At 40.1% G+C, this 23,468-nt stretch overlaps 1 protein-coding gene across 1 annotated transcript in view; it reads right to left on the minus strand.

Moving 5' to 3' along the window:
- The window catches only part of DYNC1H1 (dynein, cytoplasmic 1, heavy chain 1), a gene marked incomplete at its 5' end in the record, with an annotated part of 41,237 nt that overhangs the window by 16,983 nt on the left and 786 nt on the right, over positions 1–23,468 (minus strand). The window contains 47 exons of the mRNA XM_009869212.1: positions 83–256; positions 363–567; positions 654–868; positions 945–1,106; positions 1,200–1,314; positions 1,565–1,698; positions 2,523–2,652; positions 2,939–3,102; positions 3,336–3,501; positions 3,866–3,987; positions 4,079–4,285; positions 4,808–5,041; positions 5,280–5,420; positions 5,552–5,782; positions 5,980–6,207; positions 6,594–6,750; positions 6,861–7,099; positions 7,271–7,483; positions 7,975–8,158; positions 8,335–8,578; positions 8,845–9,004; positions 9,676–9,776; positions 10,032–10,314; positions 11,001–11,198; positions 11,283–11,471; positions 11,550–11,715; positions 12,447–12,620; positions 13,298–13,464; positions 13,666–13,812; positions 14,206–14,415; positions 14,496–14,606; positions 15,216–15,329; positions 15,653–15,808; positions 16,327–16,566; positions 16,784–16,903; positions 16,986–17,096; positions 17,210–17,386; positions 17,514–17,654; positions 17,801–17,947; positions 18,225–18,374; positions 18,975–19,154; positions 19,437–20,513; positions 21,032–21,259; positions 21,368–21,639; positions 21,818–22,004; positions 22,917–23,172; positions 23,397–23,468. Of these exons, the coding sequence (XP_009867514.1) occupies positions 83–256; positions 363–567; positions 654–868; positions 945–1,106; positions 1,200–1,314; positions 1,565–1,698; positions 2,523–2,652; positions 2,939–3,102; positions 3,336–3,501; positions 3,866–3,987; positions 4,079–4,285; positions 4,808–5,041; positions 5,280–5,420; positions 5,552–5,782; positions 5,980–6,207; positions 6,594–6,750; positions 6,861–7,099; positions 7,271–7,483; positions 7,975–8,158; positions 8,335–8,578; positions 8,845–9,004; positions 9,676–9,776; positions 10,032–10,314; positions 11,001–11,198; positions 11,283–11,471; positions 11,550–11,715; positions 12,447–12,620; positions 13,298–13,464; positions 13,666–13,812; positions 14,206–14,415; positions 14,496–14,606; positions 15,216–15,329; positions 15,653–15,808; positions 16,327–16,566; positions 16,784–16,903; positions 16,986–17,096; positions 17,210–17,386; positions 17,514–17,654; positions 17,801–17,947; positions 18,225–18,374; positions 18,975–19,154; positions 19,437–20,513; positions 21,032–21,259; positions 21,368–21,639; positions 21,818–22,004; positions 22,917–23,172; positions 23,397–23,468 (9,199 nt within the window). The remainder of the gene's footprint in view (positions 1–82; positions 257–362; positions 568–653; positions 869–944; positions 1,107–1,199; positions 1,315–1,564; positions 1,699–2,522; positions 2,653–2,938; positions 3,103–3,335; positions 3,502–3,865; positions 3,988–4,078; positions 4,286–4,807; positions 5,042–5,279; positions 5,421–5,551; positions 5,783–5,979; positions 6,208–6,593; positions 6,751–6,860; positions 7,100–7,270; positions 7,484–7,974; positions 8,159–8,334; positions 8,579–8,844; positions 9,005–9,675; positions 9,777–10,031; positions 10,315–11,000; positions 11,199–11,282; positions 11,472–11,549; positions 11,716–12,446; positions 12,621–13,297; positions 13,465–13,665; positions 13,813–14,205; positions 14,416–14,495; positions 14,607–15,215; positions 15,330–15,652; positions 15,809–16,326; positions 16,567–16,783; positions 16,904–16,985; positions 17,097–17,209; positions 17,387–17,513; positions 17,655–17,800; positions 17,948–18,224; positions 18,375–18,974; positions 19,155–19,436; positions 20,514–21,031; positions 21,260–21,367; positions 21,640–21,817; positions 22,005–22,916; positions 23,173–23,396) is intronic.

Here is a 23,468-nt window from a genome sequence, read left to right on the forward strand (position 1 = left end):
AGGGAAAGACAATTCATATTAGGCATGGAGATCTGTTTAATCACTTCAGATTTACAGAGAGCAAAGTTTTGAAGATATGTACCTGATCAACTGTTTCCTTGATTTTTCTGAGACCAACATTCAAATGCATTTGTTGTTCCTCCAATTCACTTCGTTTCTCATTGAACAAGTTGGCGTAATGGTTGATGAAGTCTAAGTAGTGGCGTGGTGTTATTGCCATGGTTCTGCCTCCTCGTTTTGCCAGACGAGCATTAGCCTTTAGGGAAGAAAAGGTTGTAGATTATTCATTGGTTTCATACTTTTTAGGAAACCGGTGCATGATGCTGTGACCATACAAGTTAAGTGGTGTAATAAAGACATACCTGATGAAGAGTCTGATGAACGAACACACAGCTATTAACAATAGCTTCCCTGTGTGATGGTGGCTGTGGTAGCTTATCATACACAACTGGCATGTAATCGGGCACGATATAATTTGGTTTCTCAAGATCCATTTTGCTTGTGAACTCTTTGCCAACTTGGTACAATGCCTCAGTTGACCAGTCTCCAAACCAGTTCAAGACACATCTGGAATACAAAGTATTTGTGAAGACTTCCCAAAAAGTACGGTTGCAACAGTACTTCTAATACATGTTGGAATATACAGCAATTACCTGTTGAAGAGCGCAGGAGAGGTTGCTGCCCTGTCCTTCAGGCCCTCAGAAGATGGATTCATAGTGAACACAACATGGAGATTGCGAATAACTTGGCTGGTGAACCATTTGTAGAGCTCCTCATGTGAATCTAACATTAAACCTTCTTTCTGTGCCCCTTCTTTACACTGAGTCATGAGGGTGGCATATTCATCTCCTTCAAAGAGACCAGGAACCTAATTCAAAAGATAGTTTTGTTGTACCTTTTAATTACAAAAAGGTGCTCAAAGTATTGACTTAAAATCTTCTTACCTCTCCATTGGCTAGGAGAGTGTTCATTCTCTCCAGGAATCCAGAATCCAATACGTTTGACTCATCCATTATGAAAGCTATTTTTTCATTTTTACAGCCGGAACGTCTCAATACTGTCCTAAGGTCTTCATCAAAATCTTCACCTGTATATTTTCTGTGAACCTAGTAGGATTCAACATTGTATATTAACATTTTGGTTTAGCTTTTAATGGGATTTTTAGGGGTTGATATTTGAGTTAAAACTAGCATGCCAACCTTAATTTGGTAGACACTCAAACCGTTCATCCAGGCAACAAATCTTGAGAGAGTTGTCTTCCCTGCTCCACTGACTCCAATAAGCAGCAAGTGGCCTTGTGGCTGACGGAAGATACTGAAAAAGAACATAACCAAGTATGTTTGCTAACTCAGTCTTTTTCCTGAACACCTAAACTTCGAGTTAGTACCAAAACTGACACCACCTTTCCAGATAGGATCCTGCTATCTGGAGGCCAACAGTATACTGTCCATGGACAACGATGGGATCATGTTCCATTCTTACTTACTCTGTACTCGGGCTACTTCACTTCAGAAAAAGTCTTTAAATCCCATTTATATGAACAGCAACTCAAGTCTGAACTTACCGGTCAATTCTTAACACATGATCCAAGACTTCATTGAACAGAACAAGTGGTACATCAAGCTCTTCTTCATAAAAGACTTTAAGCCTAGCTTTCACATAGTCTCTTAATTCTTCTTGATCCACTGGAATATAATCCTAAAAGAACCAGTGAATACAGTATGGAATTGAAGATTAAGGAAACTTCACTTAGAGGTAATTTATTAGTAGATGAAAGCAGAACTATCAGAATACTTGAAGTAGCAATCCTCCACAAAAGCTTAAGAATGCTGTATTCATTTAAACTTGCACAGCAACATGTCCACAGCTTCGAACGCCACCAACAGCAAGAGGTTTAAACACTGTATCTACTGAAGCTACCATAGCCTGAGTCTGTGCTGCCAGTAACCAAAGACGGTGGGATGCAGCATGACTGACTCACTCCCCTCTCCCTCACCCCCCAACTGATTTTAAACAGCCTTTCCTAGCCACCTGCTATTCATCAGGGAGATGACTAGGAGGCTATACCGACTTTTGCCTTGACCCAACAGAATTTCTACAGATGGCCCAGCTGGGTCACTTTAGATTGCAAGAAGGAGTCCACCATAAAAATACAGCATCAGTATTGTTCAAGGGTCACAGTCTTATTCAAGAGAGTCCGTAAGTAATAACTGTCAGCAACTTTCTGGGAGTATTATACTGTTCTTGAGAAATTACTTATATTACTGTGTGTGTGTGTATATATACGTATATATATAAAAAAAATATACTGTCTTTATGTACTGTGATACATGTCACAGTACTATCCCCGGCATAACAGCTATTAACTTTGTGGCAGAGTTCACTTCATGCAATCATAGTAAGACCTTCTTGAAAATAAGTTTAACAAAATGATGGACACCGATTATCATGTTAACCTAGTCATATGAGCTACATCACTCAGCTGCTCCAAACTCTTTTTTTATAATACATTTTTTACTTACCTTCGACAGCCAGTTGCTGTATAAGATAGGTCTGCTCATAGCTTTTTCTTTGTCAATATTGGGGAAGTGTTTCAGAGCAACCATATCAATGTTCTCATCAGTCCAGCGTCTCTCCTCATCTTCTACAAGTCTGGACAAAGAAAAATCTCAGTGACTACAAATCCCCTGTAATGTGAGGATATAATCCCATCACATGGCAGTGTTACAACTGAAGCGTATTTCTGGTTTGCACAGATACTACTCCCAAGAGCGTCTAATTACAGGGAAGGCAAATATTCCCAATTTGTATTCTGGTTATTTAACACGAAGTATGCTGCAGTTTGGTCTTCTAATGACAGTTGGCAAGGAGTGGAGAAAATTAATTTTGCATTTTAATACTCTTTTTTTTCCCTTCCTCATGTTGATTTTTATTTTACCTGTCTTGGAAGAGACGTAAGGCCTCATGGGCCCAAATCCTGATAAGGCCTTCAACCGGTAAAGTTTCCAGTGGTCGTAATGCTTCGAATATGCCTCTCACCCATCGAGTCATTTCACGAGGTGAATAGATGTAGTGTGGCTGAGTGTCTTGAGTGAACCTCTCCTAAAAATTTAAAGATAGTTATTTCATCCCAAAGCTGTACAATATTGTTTACAGGCCTTGGCACTGCACGATGTTACTTTGCCAGCACCATTCAGTGGCTTTTACCAGAACCACAGCAAGTAGTTGAGGTCTTGTACATATATTATCCATATGAAAGGTAAACTATGTGTGTTAAATGATTCAGCATGAAAAGAAGAGTTCTGACTAGTTTCAGGTTGTATTTGACAAGTTACCTGAGACATTGTGTAGAACTCTACCATAGCAGCTGTGAGAGGTTCTGCATACGTGCGAAGTGATGGGATCAGCCTTAGCATCGCACGATTGAATGTTCCGTATATCTGAGTCAGTGAAGCTGGTCCTGGGTAGTCCACATAAACCACAGGAACATGTCGCAAAAATCTGAAAGATTAGCATATGACATAGTCCAGAAAGTCAAATTACAGTCTGTACTGTTTTCATATTTTTTTTGCCAAAATTAACTAACTGCTTGATTCTAGATTATTCGCAGTAACTAGAGCAGGCTTGATTGCTTCAAAAAGCATTCTGAAGTATTCATAGCATTTCAGACACATTATTCAAGAAGTGTAACAGTGAATTCACTGGCTGGCTGTCAGGATAAGAACCAACCAGCAGTTAGTTCAGAAGGAATGAGTACAATTTCACAGCTGGTGTCAAACAAGTGTTTTAAGAACAGATTATACAGTCAATGTTTCGGCTTTAACCGCTATTTCTGTTGCTATATAGAGTTTACTAGATACATTACCTATGTGAGAGGGGTTTTCTTCCAGGATCAGTAGGTGGATTACATGCACCAACAAACTGAATTCTCTCCAGTTTCACCCATGTCTGGTCTGATGTACGATAGAACCCTCCATGTTCCACCATCTGGAAAAAAAACCCCACATAAAATCAGTAGAACACTGTATTTCCCTGAAAATAACCATTACAGCAGAGTTGATTACAAAGAACACCAAACCTGTCGAATGAAGGAGATGACTCTCTGTGTGCCATACTTATCCATATCCGGCAAGTTGATTTCATCACAGAACAGCACCAGCCACTTTCCTAACTGTACAGGAGCCAGCACCACCCCATTAGGTGTGCGCCTGTATTCGCAGTAGTGATCAAAAGTTTTCAAGAGCAGTTCTGGAGTGGTAGCACTAGAAAAGTTGAGTCCGACCACCTTAAAAAGAGAAGAGTTGAAATAAATAGGTAAAATATATTAGGGCTTTAAAAAGAGCTTATCAAGAGTCCTGAAAACAGGTACATTTGGCTTTCCACAGTGTGAGTACATACACCATCTATATTTCAGTTTACTACTTGTATTCTGACTAAATACTGTGTGTTTCGCACTGCAGGATCTCCATCTGCCATGCTGCAAATGCCTCCTGCCCAATCTTGTACTTAAAACATGTCGGGTTACTCCACCTGAGAGCTATTCTTAAAATTACCACAGGTTTTAAAATACTGAATGGAGCAATGCTCCTATATTAATGAAGTAGTAAAGGAAAGAGGTTGCTTTTAGGTTAAGGTCTCAAGATTCTGTGCAACATAGTTTGTATTTTTTGCTAAGTATACAGGACTGAGATGAAGGTATCACTGAATGCTGGCTAGCGAGTCCTTTCCATACTCAGTCTGCTTTAATCTTCAAGGAGATTTGGTACTACTTAAATACGTGCACACACACACACACACTCTTGTGTACCTCCATGTCAGGCAGAGCTCTGAGAGCACTGAAGAGGGTCATGGTCTTTCCAGAGCCTGGTGGGCCACACAGTACCAGAGGTTTGTGCTCCGCCAGCCAAGTATACAACAGCGCCTCATGGCGAACTGTATCTAGGGTTGGTACTACAACATCAGGAGCTGCAACTTTGTGTGTTTCAACTTCAATTTGAGGAACCTTGGATTGCCACGGCACCCATTCACCTGTAATGGACACCTAGGAGCACAAAAGCACAATTGGACAGTTTAGAACAGGAATAAAGCTCAACCTCTGTTACATTTTTTTTGAAGCACTAAATAGTTTGTGGCATCGAATTTATATGTTTCTTTAAACAGGCAGCTTATTTTCTGAATTAGGATAGTCTAGCATTTCATTTTCCAGTTTCATCTCCAAAATCTAAAATTAGCTTCTAGGAACACGAAAGAACAACACTTCTAGCATAAGAAATGTTTACCTCATAGTCAATTATAGGTATGTTTGGTGCAGTTGGCAGCGGCACAGTGGTGATTCTCCTGATGTATTCTCCCAGCTCCGCTCTCATTTTCAAACGACTGTCTCCAGAAAGAGACCACAGTATTGCATAGACCAGGTACCTCTGTAAGAAGCAGCAAAAGCAGCTATTGGCTTTAGAGTAACGGAACAAAACTCGAATGAACAATAAATCAAATCTAGCTGCTAAGCTGTCACATCAAACACAGCCCTCACCTAGGAGCACATTGTATTTACCTGGATGTAACGCTCTAGTTGATCTATCTGCATCGGGAAGTCTGGATGATTCGCATTGTACTGGGCTACGTTGCGGCAAGCTTGATGCAACATCGAGAACAGAGAACCAAGACAGCGCAAGCGGGTGAGATCCATAATATGCTCCAACTTGAAAGCATGTTCAAGCGCTTTAGTAACCAGGCCATTAGATGTGAAATACGGCTGCATTATTGTTGCAGCATCTCTCTGAATCTGTTGGGGAGAGACAAAACACTGCTCAGGGCACTTCCTTCTCATTTGATTACCAGACAGCAGGAAATAATGCTTCGTAATTTAATACTTTTTTTTAAAAAAAAGATGTCAAGAGAAAGCCAGTTTTTCTACGATAGGCTGTTATAAATTCTAGGTATGCCATACTAGTTGTGATACAAGTGTAACCCAAGCTATACCTGCAACATTGGGGACGCTGCTTCTTCTCCTTCATCTTCTTTACCCTTTCGCCTTCTTTGAGCTTCCTCCTCACCTTCATCCAGAGGAATACTTCTTAGTCTGGCCAGGAAGTTATTGAATATCATGTCTGTACTGAGAACATCCTCACTGAACCAGACCATGCCACACCTTGACACAGTAGCCAGAGTGGCGTATTTCAGATCCTGTACCTCAAACATGATACGCACCTAAGGGGTAGAAATTTGAAACTAGAGTTTGAAATAAAACCAAAAGCAAACAGAAAAAACCTTCCCCCCCAAAACACAGACCTTTTAAAAGAAATTAATTTGTATTTAGCCTCTCAATAGTCACCGACAGCATTACACTATCCTAGGTATTTTCATCATTACTGACTGTTACCCTAGGTTTTTACACCATCCACAGATTGTAAATAGAGTAAGTGTAACATGAAATGTTTGTTTCCACAAAAGCTACTAACTCCAGCAAACCACCACCCCAGATCAGTATTACTCCACTTGTGATGAGAAAGAGGGACAGCACTAGTATGGATTAAGGCAAAAGCAACGAGTTTATAGGACAGTAGGTAAACATCATTTAAAAAAAGTAGCATTACATTTGGTGGAAGGCTGAGACGTTCTCCATTTGGCAGAGTCAGTAGTTTGTTGTCATCCAAAACAGAGTTTAAGTTCTCAACCCATTCAGGGTCTACATCACCATCAAAGATAATCCACTGACGTTTCTGTAGCTCACCTCTCACATTGTCTATGATTCTACATTAAAGAAAATATTTATTTCAGTAGAGAACAATAACTCAGCGAGGACAGACTATCCAGAGCACAAACGTACCAGCCATTTCTCATCTGTGCTATTAAAGACTCACTTTCTCAGGACATGTGTAAACAAGCCATCTGTCCATTCTCTGGTGTTCGGATCCAAAGTACCATAGAGGTGATCTTTGCTGATTGCTTTTGGATCTATAATATGAGCAACACCTTCCACACCTTCCAGCCGTTCGAGGGCTTTCAGAAGTACTCTCCAAGCCATGCTCTTTCCACTTCCAGAGGGACCAACCATCATCAGTCCATGATTTATCTGTGTAATCTGATACAGCTGAAGAACCTGCGACAGAAAAAATGATGTACCAATAAAGTTTAAACTTCTGTAGTCAATCAAAGCTTCTACATATTGCTCACTTAAGACAGGGAAAAAGCTTCCTGCCTATCATAATAAAAAAGGAAGTTTAGTCTTATACATAAACTTCAATTCCACGTTTTCAGTTTTGTATTTTACCTTTTCAACCCACATGCCACCAACTTCCTCTCCATCACCATAGGTAAGGTACATTTCCTGACACACTTTCCTCAGCTCCTCTCGCAAGGCTGTCATCTCCCCACGATGATACTGCACTCCAGGGAATACATCAGAAAGGAGACTGAACAACAATGGGATGTCTTCTGCAACCAGTTTTGGTACCATAGTTTCACATACACTTTGGATCAGGATCTGCAGAGTTACATGTGTTTTGGTTAAAATTTGTTGTTAGGTTCACTTTACGAAATATGTTTGACAAGCAATACTTTGCTAAATACTTTACTGATAAAGCACCAGACCACCGTAGTCTTGGTAAAAACAACCAGTGATGAGGTTTCAGCCTTGAAATTACACAATGAATTCATACTGATTTTCAGTCTGTACAACTGCACTTTCTTAAGTCCCCTTCCTGTACTTTTGGTATTAACTGTTGAGGAACTCATCAGCATTAAGTGTTACGAAGGAACCACCTCCCAAGAAGATGACTTTTAAACTATGATTCAGGGACTCCTAAAACATGGTTAACTTGGTGCTCATAAACTGTCAAATTACCACTCTTTCTAACCAAAATTACTTTGCTTACATGGTTTAACACTAAATGGTAAACACTGCAAGGTTATAAGCTTTATTTAGCGTGCATCCTGTATTTTATCAGAGAAGTAAAGAGTCCACAGAAACATTACCTCTTGTTCTGGTAAGTTCTCAGCAATTTCTCCCTCATCGACAACTTCACCACGCTCTTCTTTCTCCCGCTTTATCTTCTGAATCCTCTCCCTCTTCACATTACCTGCACTAACCAGCACACTCTTCAGTGCTCTCAAGCCAAAATCATAATGACTTTGGGAAGACAGTTGTTCATCACAAAGCCTAAGAAGCAGAAGAGAAAATACAATTTGGTTCTCAGCGGGGACCAACATAACAGCCAGTAAATGTCATTGTTTCCTTGAAATGACTGCTGTACGACACGCTTAGTGAGTTGCAAAGAACATCATAGTTTTAACAACAAACTATTTTCACTGATCAAAGCTAACTGTGTTACTTACTTGAAGAATGGTACTATCTTATTGGCAAGCACTTCAGCCGTACGGAAACCTTGGGAGTACAACATGACCTGGGCAATCAACTGACGGTCTGGTTTTGTCATTGCCAAGCTACGGAACAACTTCTTCAAATTGTCAGGCAGATTTGATCTGCCTGCATAGCCAGGATTCATAGTGATGAATATTGCCATGTCAGGGCTCACTTTGACTTGTTTGTTCAGCAGCTCACAAGTAATAGGTGTTGCAGCTGAAAATAGAGTGCATTTAGTTACACCTGAGTCAGTGATCAACACTCTTAAGAACAGAAGCCATACTTTAGTTTCCAACAGTCATGAACAGTTCTCTACTACTGCAATTCAGTACAAATTTCTACCAGCTGAACATTACTTCGAGTTTTTGAGTATTGACAGTGGCTTCATCGTTAGATTTTTTGGGAGAAATTTGAGCAACAAAACAGCACGAAGCATGTTAAAAGACAATGTACAACTCTATTAGGAATGAACAATTACATACTCTTGTCATAGTTGGGGTTGGAATGCTCTCGCAAGGCTTCCTGGATGCACTGAACTTGCTGTGAAACAGCAGAGAGCATACGCTCCTCCAGTCTGTTGAACTCGTCAAAGCAGCCCCAAGCACCCACTTGGCAAAGTCCCACAAAGATGCGTCCCATTGCCTGCACATAGACGAAAAAAATCACTGAAGCTGCTTGATCACTCTTGCAGAGAAGAGCACTTTAAAAATGCATCCAAGGCAGGAAGGAGCTGTATTTACATGCAGGTTACTGTCTTTGTAGTACTGTAAGAGCTATAGAAGGTTTCTAACAACTTTCAGACCTTCACTGCTTCACAGATTAGGAACGTGGCTTCCTGTTACTACATACTAAACTGCAGCATATTCACAAACGTCAAAGTCAGTCCACTGCATAATGTTTTGTTTGCTGATACCATTAATAGCAGGTGCAGTTCTAGTCTTTTGCACAAAGATATTAGAATTCTGAAACGTTTCAGAAGAACAAATTGAATGGGATGAGCATGATAAGGCTTCCAACTTTTAAGGTAGGATTCCACAAAATGCAATATGAGGGAATATGATGGAGGTCTAAAAGCCACTGTTTTAGGATGAATAGAAATCAACCTGTCTAGTCTTCTCCACTACAAGACTAAGGAATTATTAAAAAATACAAACCAAGGCATTCCTTCAGAAAGTGTATAGATTATAGATACTGGCTCAGTAAACACGTATAGAAAATCATCTTGAAAATAAACACTGCTGGCTATTTTGGAGTTCTGAAAAGATTCCTATTGCAAAGGAAAGAGGACATTTCTCTTTAATCCAACAGCTTACCTGGAAGTCAAACGTTTCATCACAGTTGAAAACCAACACAAAGCGGCCAAGTTGATGTCCAAGAGCCTTAACAGATTCTGTTTTACCAGTACCAGCAGGACCTATTTTTAAAGTGAGACAGACACGGTTTAGTGTTTGTGATCTAAGGTACCAGTGCTTATGCATGTGATCTGCCAGCATGCCGATTCTGATGGTCCCTGACAAGGAGATTATGCAAACCCTAGAACTGTTACATCATTCCCTAAAAGACTGTTTCGTTCTTTGATATCTTAGTTGCAGTGCTCTGCGTGTTTACATTAGAGCTATATATTAGGAAGAATTAGAGTTTATATACCTGTACTTCAGTACAAACTTACCAAATGGTGATCCTCCAAGTCTCGCCTCCAGGGCTTGTGTCATTGTCAGGTAACAGCGGTCAGTAAGAGGAGTCTGTACAAGTTTATCCTGAACACCAAGGTACTCAAAACCGTAGTTGAATTTGGCATTTGCCATCTGAATGGACAGCTGTTGCAACACATCTGTCTGCTTTGGGTCGAAGTAGAACCGCATTTGGCTGAGCCACTCAAAGGATTTGGAGTTGTCAATCTTGCTTTTGATCAGTGATCTTGTAACATCTCTCTGGTGCACCAACTCGGTGATCTGGAGAACGAAGTTAACTCCTTAGACCACAGCAATACAAGCCATTGCTAATAAAACCAGGAATCCTACAGCTTCTCAAATTAGTGTAGTAAATTCACATTATTCTGAAATCGTGACCTACCAACAGCCTCTACCTCAAAATCTGTTGTTACAAAGACAACACTAACAATGTTGCCTGCTCTTGTTAAGGACTTCAGCTTTCAGGAAAGCTGACAGACAGGCCGTTAATTCACTGCACTACTGAACTAGATATTTCATTTGCCAGAAATAAAGATGATAAGTATTCCTAAAATAGACCAGATATTTCCCTATAAAAATAACCCATAAGATTTTAACTTTTCCTCTCCTCTCAAACTTTATGTACAAACAAAAGCACATAATAATTACAGTAAGAAGCAGCTTAATGAGGCATTTTACATTTTATAGAAGAAATCGGCAACTTCCATATTGAGAAGAGCTAGTCTGAAGATCATTTCAGTGAGCTAGTCTATAATATGCTCTCTTGCATTAAGATGACTAGATCGAAAAACTACCACCACCCACAGAATCAGGGACTAAAGCAGTTGCTTGAATTACATGAAACTTCCTCCTAGAGGGAAAATAAGCCAAAGACTTATCAATCCTTTCATTAACCTTTTATAATTCTAACCTGCAAACCTGGAAGAGCAAAGGAGGTTTTTACCTACCAAGTGCTCCAGTTTCCTTCTGCGAAGAGGTGGCTGCTCCATCAGCACAGAGTCTGCCAGGACATTGAGTGTGACCTCAACGTTAGCTAGCACAGACTGGAGAGGACTGTTGTCTCCAACTCCACCCGTACCACCATTGAGGGCTGACTCGACGTTCTCAGACCACGCAATCTGGGCTGACAGGACAACAAGCTGCGCCTGTGTAACAGAAAAACCTCGTCAGAGAGTCTTCCTTGCTGAAGTAGCCAAGCTGGAGTATGCTTAAGAGTTCCACATGGATACCTGGTATTTGTCGATCCAAGAGATGTAGACTGCTGGATCAATTGAAGTCGCTTTTCCAAAGATTTCTACTTCAGTAACAGATTCTGCAAGCAATTTAGCAAGGGTCACTCTCATTTCTTTTTCAACAAGAGTGAGCCACTCATTGATCTTGGGATGTTCTGTGATGGAGACAGGTGTTTTGAACAGCACCTGCAAGAATTAGGTTTAAGTCAGCCCATATTCATATATTTTCAGAATTCTACTTAAAAAGAAACACTGCAGCTATACCTCCTCTCCTTCACGTGAGGATATCCCAAGAACCACAGAATTATCTTCATTGAGAATAATACTAGAAACACCAGCAAACATCTTCTTGAAGTGTTTCTGAAGCTTAGCAACGTTTTTGCTGTTTCCAATGATTTCCAGCAAGTCTTCATCACCAACAAAATAAAACCTAGCAATTACATAAAATCAGATCTGTATCAGAATTCCAACTACCTCTTTTACTTTATTTATGTTTCATAGATGGCCACTATATAGGAGTAATTTCCTCAACACTGGAAAAGTACATGAACCATAAATTTGCTAGAAGCCATACTTCAGTTTTAAAGATTAGGTCTTAGTTCATGTGGTCTGTACTATAAAAAAGCATATACATGCTCCATGTTGTGGATCGTTTTCTCTACCCATCAATCCCTGAAATATAGTGGATTTTGGGATTGAATTAAGTCTATCAGGCAGGGAGAACTCCCAGTTAGTACCTCCCTCACCCTTACCCTCTCATGCTATGTGACAAACTACTTGAGGACTACAGGTAAGTTAGAACCAATGATTTAAATACTTGATTGTGACTGTTTAGACACTGTCCTTCAATCAAATGTGAGAACGAAGCAATTCAAAACAGAACCTGCAAGTTTAGAGAAATCAGCTGCAACAGTTCCTTAAACAATATCTGAATCCTACAGCTAGTCACTGATAAGCACGTAAGGCAAGTTTTAGTTTCACTTCCCGAGAAGCATACGTAACTGAATTCTGTATTTAGACAATACAGATCTAAACAGTCATAAAAGCTTATATATATAGAGAGATATATATGCAACATAAAAACTGGCAGAGGCTTTACAAGATGGTACACCAATTCCTGCACAGACAGAGGTTACTTTACATCAAGAGTCAAATTCTTACCGTGGGAAAGAGGACCTCTCCCTTTCCAAGTATTCTCCCAGTGCCTTCTGTATCTTCCCAAGCAAGTCTGCCAGTCTCTCTAATGACCTCTGCACACCCTGAATGTTAAGAACATCCATCACAAGAGGAGATTTGGACACCTTTTTCATGAGTGCCAAAAATTCAGTGCTGATGCTGCAATAAAACAACACAGTACACATTAGCGCAAATTCAGTAACCACAGGCCTCCAGAACACCAAAGCTATTTGTCTCTAAATGACCGCAATCTAATTGTTGCGACTGCCCCAGGGAATACAAGGCTGAATTCCCAAAATGGCTCTTCATCTGCCTCAAGTCCACAACAATAAAATCTAACTTCTTTGCAACGTTCAATCAATTCCACTAGTGAAGGTCTATTTTCCTTTGCTTCCTGAAAAGATGCATGAATCTGATTCTTTGACTTGACTGTGTGTGAAATAAGTAAGGATGACCAGAGCAACTTAAAACAGATGAAAAAAACAATGTTTGAAGAGAAAGACTAAAGGCTACAGCAACAGAAATCAGCCTGTTTGTTGCACCCACAATGCCAGACAAATCCTTGAGGCAGCTGACTGCAGCTAACAAGAAAACACACCTGGATCTCCACCATCTTCCTTATTATAAACCTCTTCTGTCACAGCTGCCTACACACACCCCTTGCTATACTTGTTTGCTTCATGAACTTACATTTACATCAGAGCTTTAATCCATCTGGACCAGGTAAAAAAACAACCAGTATTTCAACACAGAGAGGGCTATAGTGAAGTCATGAAATTGCAGGCCTGACCACATGGTGCTCCAGAGAGGCAAGAACAAAGCATTTAAAATGTTACCTTTGGAACCGCTGAGTCTCCACAGGCAGCAAGTGCTTGATGTCTGCGCTACCAGTAAAGATACCCTCCAGGTAGACCCACCGCCTTTGGACATCTATCCAGACATCAAAGAGTGCCATGATACGGTTCAGCTTATCTTCCCAGCTAAGGGCATCTTCCTCAAACACCTGAAGTTTAAACATTGCATTAATTTTAATAGTATCAGGAGTTTTGACTGTTAATAATTATTAGTGAAAACGGTTGCTTCAGAGTTACAAAGGATGCACATGCAATTGTCAAATTAAACAGTGAATACAATCCCTGCTGACAAATACATAAACTAAACAAGAGAAAAAGGCAGAATTAATAAGATTTGTTCTCCATTTTACCTTGTAGTAGGGTGACAGCTTCATAGCAGACACGCTGTTAATGTGCTCTTTTACTTTGTTGAAAAGGTCATCCCACCCACGAATCAAACGACATTTGTTCTGATAATTGACCAAGTCCAGCTCATAGGTGTTCCACACCTCTCTTATCTGAAGAAAAAAAAATGAGGATATGACATCAATAATTTCTGATCCAACACAGTTCCAAAGTAGAAATACATTAATCAGATTTTACTTTTTTTACCCAAGTATTCTGAGTTATGATCAAGCTTTTATTAAAAACATTAAGAATACGATTCGGTTAGTTAAACAAGGTGCGTGTCTTTGCAGTCATGATCAAAGATTGTTTTTCCCAAGTAATTCAAGTTTCATGAGAGGAAGCTTACAGAGCTGTAAGATGTTCTGCTAAACAGAGTGTTTCACAAGGCCTCAGCACTTGTACTGACAACTTAAGACTGTCAAGTTCACTACACAAGCGAGAGCCACCTGACAGTAAGCCTTCGATTTGCTATTACATGCACACATAAAAAAGCTGATACTAGCCTGTTTCAAGAACTCTTCCAAAGCCATCTCTCCCTGAGCCACAAGCAGAACATCTTTGACGATTGCTTCATTTCTCTGTAAATCCACATCCCAGATCTGACCCAGGGTCAATTCTGAGACAACCCAGTTAACATGGAGCCTTTTCATCAGCTGTTTCCAGTGACGATCTTTAAGCGCCTCGGATTTCAGTTCAATAACTAACATGTTTATCTACAGAAGACAAGAAAGCAAGTTACATCCTTGAACTTGAACCATAAAATACATGTGTTTTAGAAATGTGGACAGCTTACCTTCATGTAGCCCTTCAGAAGTCTCTGCACGTACTCATAGGAGGCATACTGTCGCAAGCGGGCAGGGAAGTTTTTCAGTTGGTTCAGCAAACCATCTAAGTTTTGTCGAAGCTGTCAGTAACATAAAACCGATGAAATCTTTCTCTGCAAGTGCTGTGCACATAGTTGCTCAAATTTAAAGCTTTCTATGTATTTTTACCGAAACGTCTCGCTAGTCACCTCGTCTAGTGTTATACTTATTTGTGTAAAATGCGGTTATTCTATGCCCAGGAACATAATTCATTGGTCTGATTAAAATTTGTGGCATAATATTGTCACAGGCAGTTTATGACTTAAGGGTCCTATCACTCCCCGAGAACTGAACTGAAACTGATACTGTTAATCCAGCCATACTATGAAGTTTCCCTAATAAGGTCCATGAGCCTATTTAAAACAGCGCAACTTCTTCTGTGTAGATGCAGTCCAATCTCAATTTCAAAACTACAGGAATCCCATAAACCTCTTACAAAAATACTTAACTTGTGACAAACCCTGTGATTTTATTTTTTTGATTGCTTCACATAAGAAGAAGCATGCTCACAAGATACTGAGAAACAGGTACCTAAACACTGAAAACGAGCTGGAACTAGACAGCTGAACATGCCTATCTCAAGAGGGCTAATTCTTAATTTGCATATACTTGCAGTAGTTACATTGTTTATGTATACAGAAGTCAAGTACCTTGCGAGGCTGCACTGAAACCCAGGGCTGTTCTTTCATTTGATCAATCTGTTCCCAGACCTTAGAGAGTTCCGACCAGACGCCTTTGAGATCCTGCAACTCTTCAAGGGCTACCTATAGTAAAGAACGTATCAAACAATAGCAGTTATTCCTAATTTCTTCAACAGAATACTTTCAACATCTTGCCCATTCAACAGAACTGCAATACTAAACTACCCAGAGGAGATTTTTGCATTTCAGGTTATGTAATAGCTTCATGAGAATAAGATCATCAAGAAAGACCACAGGCAGCCCCTTAAGGTTAGAACTGGAAGCCTGTAGAGACTGTGTCTTGACACTAGTACATCAGATGCTACAAGTCACTCTCTTAAGGGAGAGCAAGAGAAATGAAAAATTTTTATTTGAAGCTGACAGGACATCGTGTGAGCAGGCTGTACCTGGACACGCTCTTCGCTGCCACTGAGCAGTCCCGTATCTGTTAGTTCCAGAGCTTCCTTGGCCTTTGCGCATTTCTCACGATCATCCTTCAGCCTACCGAACTTTCCTTCATAGATGGTAAGAGCTTGAAGAGCCTCTTCTGGGCGCAGGTTTCCCTGAAGTTTGCATAGGATACATTAATGCAAAAATGCTACCATCAAATTGAAAGCAAGGACTAAATACTAAATGTTCACTTGTCTCATTATTTTTCCATTTCCAGTTTTTTGACAATAAGGCTACATACTAATCCAGAGTAAGTCTCATCCCACTTTTTTTCAGGTTTACTAAGCAACATTTTAGGGGAAAAAAACCCCACAGATCTTGTTTCTATGTCCTCCTACACGCATGCCTCTATAACATGTCCCTTGTTTCAGCCAAAGCTTTGTTACTAACTGAAGGCATCCTACTTTTTGGACCTAACAGAGGCCTACATTTTAAGGGTGAATTTCCCTGTGCCACCCCGCCTCCCAGCCCAAAATCAACACACTGGCAAGTTATTATAGAACTCTCAAAGACTTTCACCATCATTGAAAATGAAAAACTGCAGAAAAGCATAAAAATAATCTGCCTACTTCTTATTCAATGCAGAGAATCTACCTTATTTGCTGAATGAGTATTAATAATCACTACTTACTGTTACAGGCTTTGTTTTCTCCCAGTCTGTCAGCAAGTCAGTTGTTCGGCTCTCCACTGCACGATCCTCTTGAACTATCTTCATCTGCAGATTTGCTACTTGTTGTTGAATGGCAGAATCCTTTCTACGCATGATGTCATTAAAGGCACCCCATTCTCCTTCAATGTTGTCAATGTACAACCAAGAGGATGGAAACTGGAACCTCTGTTTCTCAAGCAAGCGCTGACCATTACGATAAAGCTGCAAGAAACAGTCGCCGTTAGGTTAAAAGACAAAACTAACTTAAGTCACAAGACCAAATAATGCATTTCAACAAGTGCTCATTACAGAGTTCATAGGATTCATGCGGACACTAAGTTAGAGTCCATTCTCAAAAGAACCTGAATACCATGAAGGTGCATTTTAAGAGCTAAGCCTGACATTTCCCAAAGTAAGAATCATTAGGAAGACAACATACCTCAACTTGTTTTTCAAACTGCTTGATTTTACGTTTCAAGGACTGCACGTACGTGATGAACGTCACTGCATCTGATGTGCTGGCAGTGTCCACTGAATGCTGCTCCAGTTCTTGACGGGACTGTTTGGGGCACAAATCAGTGTTTTAGAAATCTAGAGCTGTTGATCTGAAAGTGAAAAACTGGAATTTGGACTTGTCTTACCTTAGAAATTTGAGAATGAAACTCTGTCATATTCTGACCAAGCATTTGGCCAAATTTGCTAAGCACTTCCTTGTGCCAGGAGTCATACTTCAAGTTCACCTTTGATTGTACCTACAATTGAATAAAGTTACATAATAAGTAATCTGTCAGCCTCCCTATTTTCTGAAGTACATCCAATCTGATATTTCATGTATTTATCACAAACAATAATTAGAATATCTTACCTTGCCATAGTCTATGACAACAGGTCCAAACTCCTTTCTGGTTTCTGCATTGTCAAACGTTCCTCTTGCCTTTCTTATCTGAACTAAAAGGGCTTGCCACTTGTTCAGGTCTTCTCCAAGACGGTTGTATATGTTTTCAGCCTGCATATCCCACAGACACTGATACTGCAGCCAAACCTAATCGAGGTAGCGCACAAACAATGTTCAGTACTTCTACAGTGGATGTCCTCCAAGCCCCCAGGAAAACTGAGAGAAAAGTCCATGCTCGTTTTAGCTGTACCATTAGGTGGAATCCATCTCCTACCTTGACATACTGTTCCACTTCGGTCACAATTCCCATGACAGCAGAGTATGATTCCTCCAGAGCCGCAGGACCATCAGGCATCCTTGTCAATGCATTACGATAGAATTTCTCTTCCTCAGACAGCTCATAATGCACTCCAACCTGACAACCACAAGTATATATGCGATATGAATGTATTTCCAGGGCACTCAGATTCAGTCCAAGAGCAACACAGTAAGATATTGAGCACAATTCACTGCAAAGTGAAAATAATTCCTCGAGCTTAGATACAGCTTCATTATACTTACCTGATATCTCTGACTTTGAATTCTTGGTAGTGACAGGATTACCATCTTCCAAGAAAACATTTCTTGATAAAGTTTGTATCTACACTCTTCAATTGGTGGATTCAAGTATATCACCTGGTTGGTTATTCTTAGTTCATGTACAATGTTCTGCAGAAACAGTAAACACTCAGTTTTACTGGCAGATGCTACTACATGTAGAACATGTAGACTAGAATTTCGGACTTCAAGACGTAGTACACAGTTTTGAAAGACCAACTTGTATTTAAATAGGAGGAGGCAAGTACACCTCCAAAACCAGACAGAGAGGAAATATTTATTTCCCATATAAGCCTCAGATAAAACTCTCACATTAAGGAAAAATAAGGAAATAAACGAAAAGAAAACAGTAACCAAATAACGATAATAAAACTCCCCCACACCTTACCTTGATCTTGGGTTCACCACCAGGCTTATGGCTAACTTGAGGAGCGTCTGTATCCATGTCAACTTCTGCTTTGTCATCTGCTTGTCCAAGAAGAACTTGGGTCCAGGCCCTCAGTCCAGCTTGCAAACGAACCCCCAGGATTCTTTCAATCTAAAGAAAATAAGCCACATTGGAGCAAAACAAAAAGCATGTTCACTGCATTAAGATCCCCACTGTTAATATATTCTGACAGTAGGCACACTATGGTGCCTCAATGAACCAAGTGCTCCCTTACTAAGTCACTGAAGAGGTTTAAGTGTTTTGATAAATTTTCACTGGATATCAATTTAAAGCTTCTCCTGTCCTTGTGGACTTCAGTGTAATGAAACACTGCTTTGAAGTCGGACTAGTGTCCGATAACCTGAAACCTAACTCAACAAGCAGAACCAAATAATACGAAGGCAAAGAGACTTTGCTACCAGCACAGCAAATTTTCACCATCCTTTATCTAACCCACCTCCCAGCACCTTCTAGACAAGTCAAGCTGTATCAAACTTTTTTCTTCAAAAGACAAAACTCTGCTTTGGATTAACTGATCCCAAAAGTCAACAGCCAAAACCAAGCAGGTCTCGTATCTTCTACATACTGAAAAAGCACTGAAATTTTCAGAGAGTGAGGTGACAGAATTTTCCCTGGGTGACTACAAAGAGTATAATAAAAAGCATTTTGCATCTTATTAAAATATATACTACTCCTCGATCTCAAACCTACCTCCATATCCAACTTATTGACCCAGATTGGCAAATTTGAATATGAATGAAGATTTAAGTCATCCACAGCTTTCTGAACCCTGTTCAAGATTTCGGAGAAAGTCTTGTGGTCATACATGCATGTTTCCAACGATCTCACTTCCAGGTCTATTTTCTCTTCGATAATGAGCAGATCATCCACCTAAAACGGTTTAGGAAAAAAAGGAATGCTTAGTTTGACAGGTTAAATAGAGGCAATAATAATTATGCAGTAATGGTTAGGCACTTCATTTGGATTCAGCAAGTCTATGAATTAGTAGTACTAAAAGACACATTCAAGTGGTCCATTTGCATCAACTCGATCAGCTACTTAACCAAAGAGCTACAGAATGGGTCATCAGCTATCCAATTCTACTTCTGGTTAACCACACATTACTTAAGTATAAAAGTAAAAATTTTGCAGAATTTGCAAGATAAATCAAACCTTTTCCTGGAAACTGAAGACAGTCTCAGCCAGGCGCTGTACATACGGATCAAGTTTGTACGATTCCCACACGAGTGCGATTCCTTCTGCAATCAAAGCCTGAACCTCTTTCTTCAGGCCAGCAACCAGAAGTGAGATAGTATTACGCTCTTCTACTTTCTCACACGTTCGTTCATATGTACGGACGCTTTCGATGAGCGAAATAGCAAACGGATAGAGCTGGTTTGCTTGGTGAGCTTTGTTGACAATTGCTAGTGGAACACGGAAACCAAGCCACTTCAGGTTTCGGACTTCTTTTGAAAGTGTAATTATTTCTGGGAGGAAGTTGACTTTCAGTTTCAGGACATTTCCTGTTCGACCTCTAACACGAGTGCTTTCAATGGTGAAAATACGACCAGACACACCGAGATTGCGTTGCTGAACTTTTCTTGCCCAGTCATCAAAGATCTCTTGTGTGTTGAGCTTCATGCGAAAGCTATCTCCATCCTGCTTTAGCTTCTGACCTTCTACGTGGTTCTCCCAGCCTTTGCCAAGGACATCCTCAACACGCTTCATGTAAGCGGTGAGCTGCCTGTCAATCTGTTTGGCCCAAATTATAGACCCAGACACAGGAGGCAAGTCACGAACATGACTCATTTTACAAGCTTGACTCTGGGGGTACTGTACTTTAAACTTGTCATGAAGAGACTCAATGTCATCTTTTACACGCTGGATCAGTTGTGTTTGATATTCACGAATGGCACCGCGAATGTGAGGCCTGACAAACAAGGCATTAAACCGAGAGAAGATTCGGAACATCTCATTGGCATTCTTTGCTGTACCAAGCTGGTCTCTCAAACGGGCAGTTATTCTTGTTTCAACTCTATCAATTCTTTCATCGTACCGTTTCATTGCTGCCTCCCAGGCTTCTGTACCTTCTTTGGAAACATCTAACCCATCTACTTCTTTAACATTCTCGTAAGCCAGATTGACTTCTTCAATCGCATTAGCATCCGCAGCATCAAAAAGGACTTCTGCTACCTTCATATCCTGTGGTTCAGGCACCTCTCCTTGATTTTGCTGGGCAACAGCAGTTACCTGCATTAGAACCACACTTTGGTGAGTTGGATGCTTCAGAATTTAGCTACAAACAACATCTGAACACAGTCTGTTCTAAGAAGAATTGCAAGAAACCTAAAATTAGTAACAAATCCTTAATAAACTTTCAGTCACGTCTCAGAGTTAAGTTCCACTAGGAATGGGGAAACACAGTTCCTTTACAAGCTTCCACTATTCTGCAGCATAATCTCATTTTCACTGTGGTTTAGTCAAGCTCAAGTATTTACACACTTATTAATCTCCTCTGTTACGACTCAACTTGCTGTGTCTATTAACATGAGCGTGGTCACGTAGCATGTAGCGTAAGTCGGAATTACAGCTAAGCCTATCAGCTTATTAGTTCAAAACTAGACTGTTCCTGGAAGCAAACAGCGAAACTGAATGTTGCATTAGTTTTGTGTTGGTAACTTTTTAAAACAGTAGTGACCACTCTTGAAGTTGAATACTCTTGAGGAAACCACAAAAGTTTCCTGTCCGCTAACAATCAAGAATATTACCTGAGGTCGCAAGACTCTCACAATAACTGCCCTCAGCTGCTCATGCTGACGCCTGAATTTCCTCATTTGATCAAGACGACCTTGGAGTTTCCTATGAGCAGGATTGATACGCCACACCATCTTCAGGTTCTCCTCCCTTTTTCTTTTCACAATATCTCTCAGCAGAACTTGTAGCTTCTCGTATTCATCATCCCAGGTTTGGAATACTTCAAAGCATGCAACCATCACCTGAAGACAGTTTTAGAACAGGAACTTTAGCTCTCAAATAAGACACCTCCCGAAAGTCACAATCCAATTAAAAACATAGCCATCAGCATCACAAAACCATAAGTGTACCTTTTCAAATTCTTCATAGGCAACATGCATCAGTTTTCTGGTTCCCAAGACTTTAAGGAGCTGAGAGCTCAGATCTCTTGAAATAGCCTCCACCAAACGCAATGCCCTTTGGATGGGGTATTTTGTGTTTCTGATTTTCCTCAAATGGGTAAATATTGCAACAAGGGCCTGCCTTATTTTGTCCAGCTCAGTAGCAGACAGCAAGTCATTCAGTGGAAAGTCTTTCATCAGTGGGTTATAGTCATTCACTGTTTCCAGAGCCTGTTTTAGCCCTAAAAGTAACAGAAAATATTTTTAGTGTAACTATTCATTTCACTGATCAAATCTGTAGGTTTAACTAAATAAGGTTACTCTAAACAGCACTGTTCTTGGTACCACAACGTTAAAGTTTCCTACGAAGTTAAGTTCCCTAGGACCTTTGTGAAAAATTTTGTTCAACCACTATTTTACCTGTGTCTGTATCAAAGCTGACAGTTGCATGAAAACGTTTGCCATGTTTCAGAATATCTAAAGTCAGAAGAACTTCTGGACTTTCACGTTTTTCCTGAATGCGATACAGAGCCCGTTCCAAATTTAACCAGAAGCTGATCTCCTGTAATGCAGTGCCTGATGCAGGATCTCGATCTAATTTGGTCACCTTAAAAGTAACAGAGAGAAAGAGAACGGAGGGAGAAAAACGTTTAATATATAGGCTTCAACTGCAAAAATCTGCTCCATTACTAAATCTCACTGAAACACGTAGTATCTACCAGGTTTTAATAATCCAACTTCAGACAGTTTTGGCACTCACTTTGTGAGAAGGGCAACACAAGTCAAAGGTTAATTACAGTGGTCCTAAAGGTTAGTTTTGTGACCTTCATGTAGTATCTTTAGCACAGCCCAAAAAGGTCACCTTTCTACTTTCCTGGTCAGTGTCTGTATTCTGTTCTGGCGAATCAGGCAAGGAAATCAGTGTTTTATACTCTGGAGTAAGAAAAGGAATCACTGTTCTATGAGCAGTAGGTATTTATGTGCCCATGGGGAAAAAAAAAAGCCATAGTAATATCTGAGATACTATTTTTGAGTAATAGCAAAAGAAGAGCAGACTTCTTTTGAGAAGTTACAGGCAGGAGTACAAGAGATTACAAAACAGGACCGGAGCAACTGTTTTGAAGTGGTTGTGGATGCATCTGCAGAAATACTAAAACAAACCAATGCTTCTTTCTCTCAGTCTCCTGTAAAGATTTGAAGAGTTACAAAATTTAGAAAGTTACTGCCAGTTGAGTCTATTACAACAGAGATAAAAAAGTCATGCTCTCAGCTACGTGCAGAACAATTTAGACTGGACTCTAAATTTAGACTAGGCTTAGTCTAGTCTAGAATTAAGACTTAGTCTTATTTAGACTAGTGACTCTGGTGACTCAGAATACTGGTCTCAGATCTCCAGGGTATCCTGCACAGAGCAGTATTTTTACCAGTTGAACTGTGAAGACAATAAACAATGCAACACAGAAGTTCTTATCATACAGTCTAGTACCTTTTTTAATCTTTTTTTTTTTTTTTTTTGTACCTTTTGTATCTCTCTAATCCAGCGGTTGACTCCAGATTGTAGCTGATTGAGGAATAATGGATCCTCGGCCTTCTCACCAAAATCTGTAACCTTTGGTTTTTCTCCACGTTCGTAACACTGCTTGGCCACGTTAGTAATGGTTGCATGAATTGGCAGACTAATCTCTGGAATTTCAATATTCTGCTGCAGATGCAAGAGGCCCATTTCAAGTTCCGCAATCTTTTTCTCAACTGAAGGGGCCATCTTATCTCCATCCCTGAAAAAGCAAACGTTTTTCTGTCTAAGAAGCCAAAACAGAAACCATACACAACACATTTAAGATGTCTGAACTACTCTCCCAGAGTCAGCAACAGCAACATATGCAACTCTGTGCTTAAACACTTTCACGTGACTTGCCCTGAACAGTCACTGTTATATTTTTCATTACACACCTTTTTTAACTCATTAAAAGAGAGAAGTGTGGTATTTACACTGAATTACCTGTCTGCTTTGCCAGATTCTCTGATATAGGACTTGAAAAAGGGTGCCACAGCATTGCTAATGAAAGAGCGT

Source organism: Apaloderma vittatum, unplaced genomic scaffold, assembly GCF_000703405.1.
Source record: "Apaloderma vittatum isolate BGI_N311 unplaced genomic scaffold, ASM70340v1 scaffold14755, whole genome shotgun sequence".
Lineage (NCBI taxonomy): Eukaryota > Metazoa > Chordata > Aves > Trogoniformes > Trogonidae > Apaloderma > Apaloderma vittatum.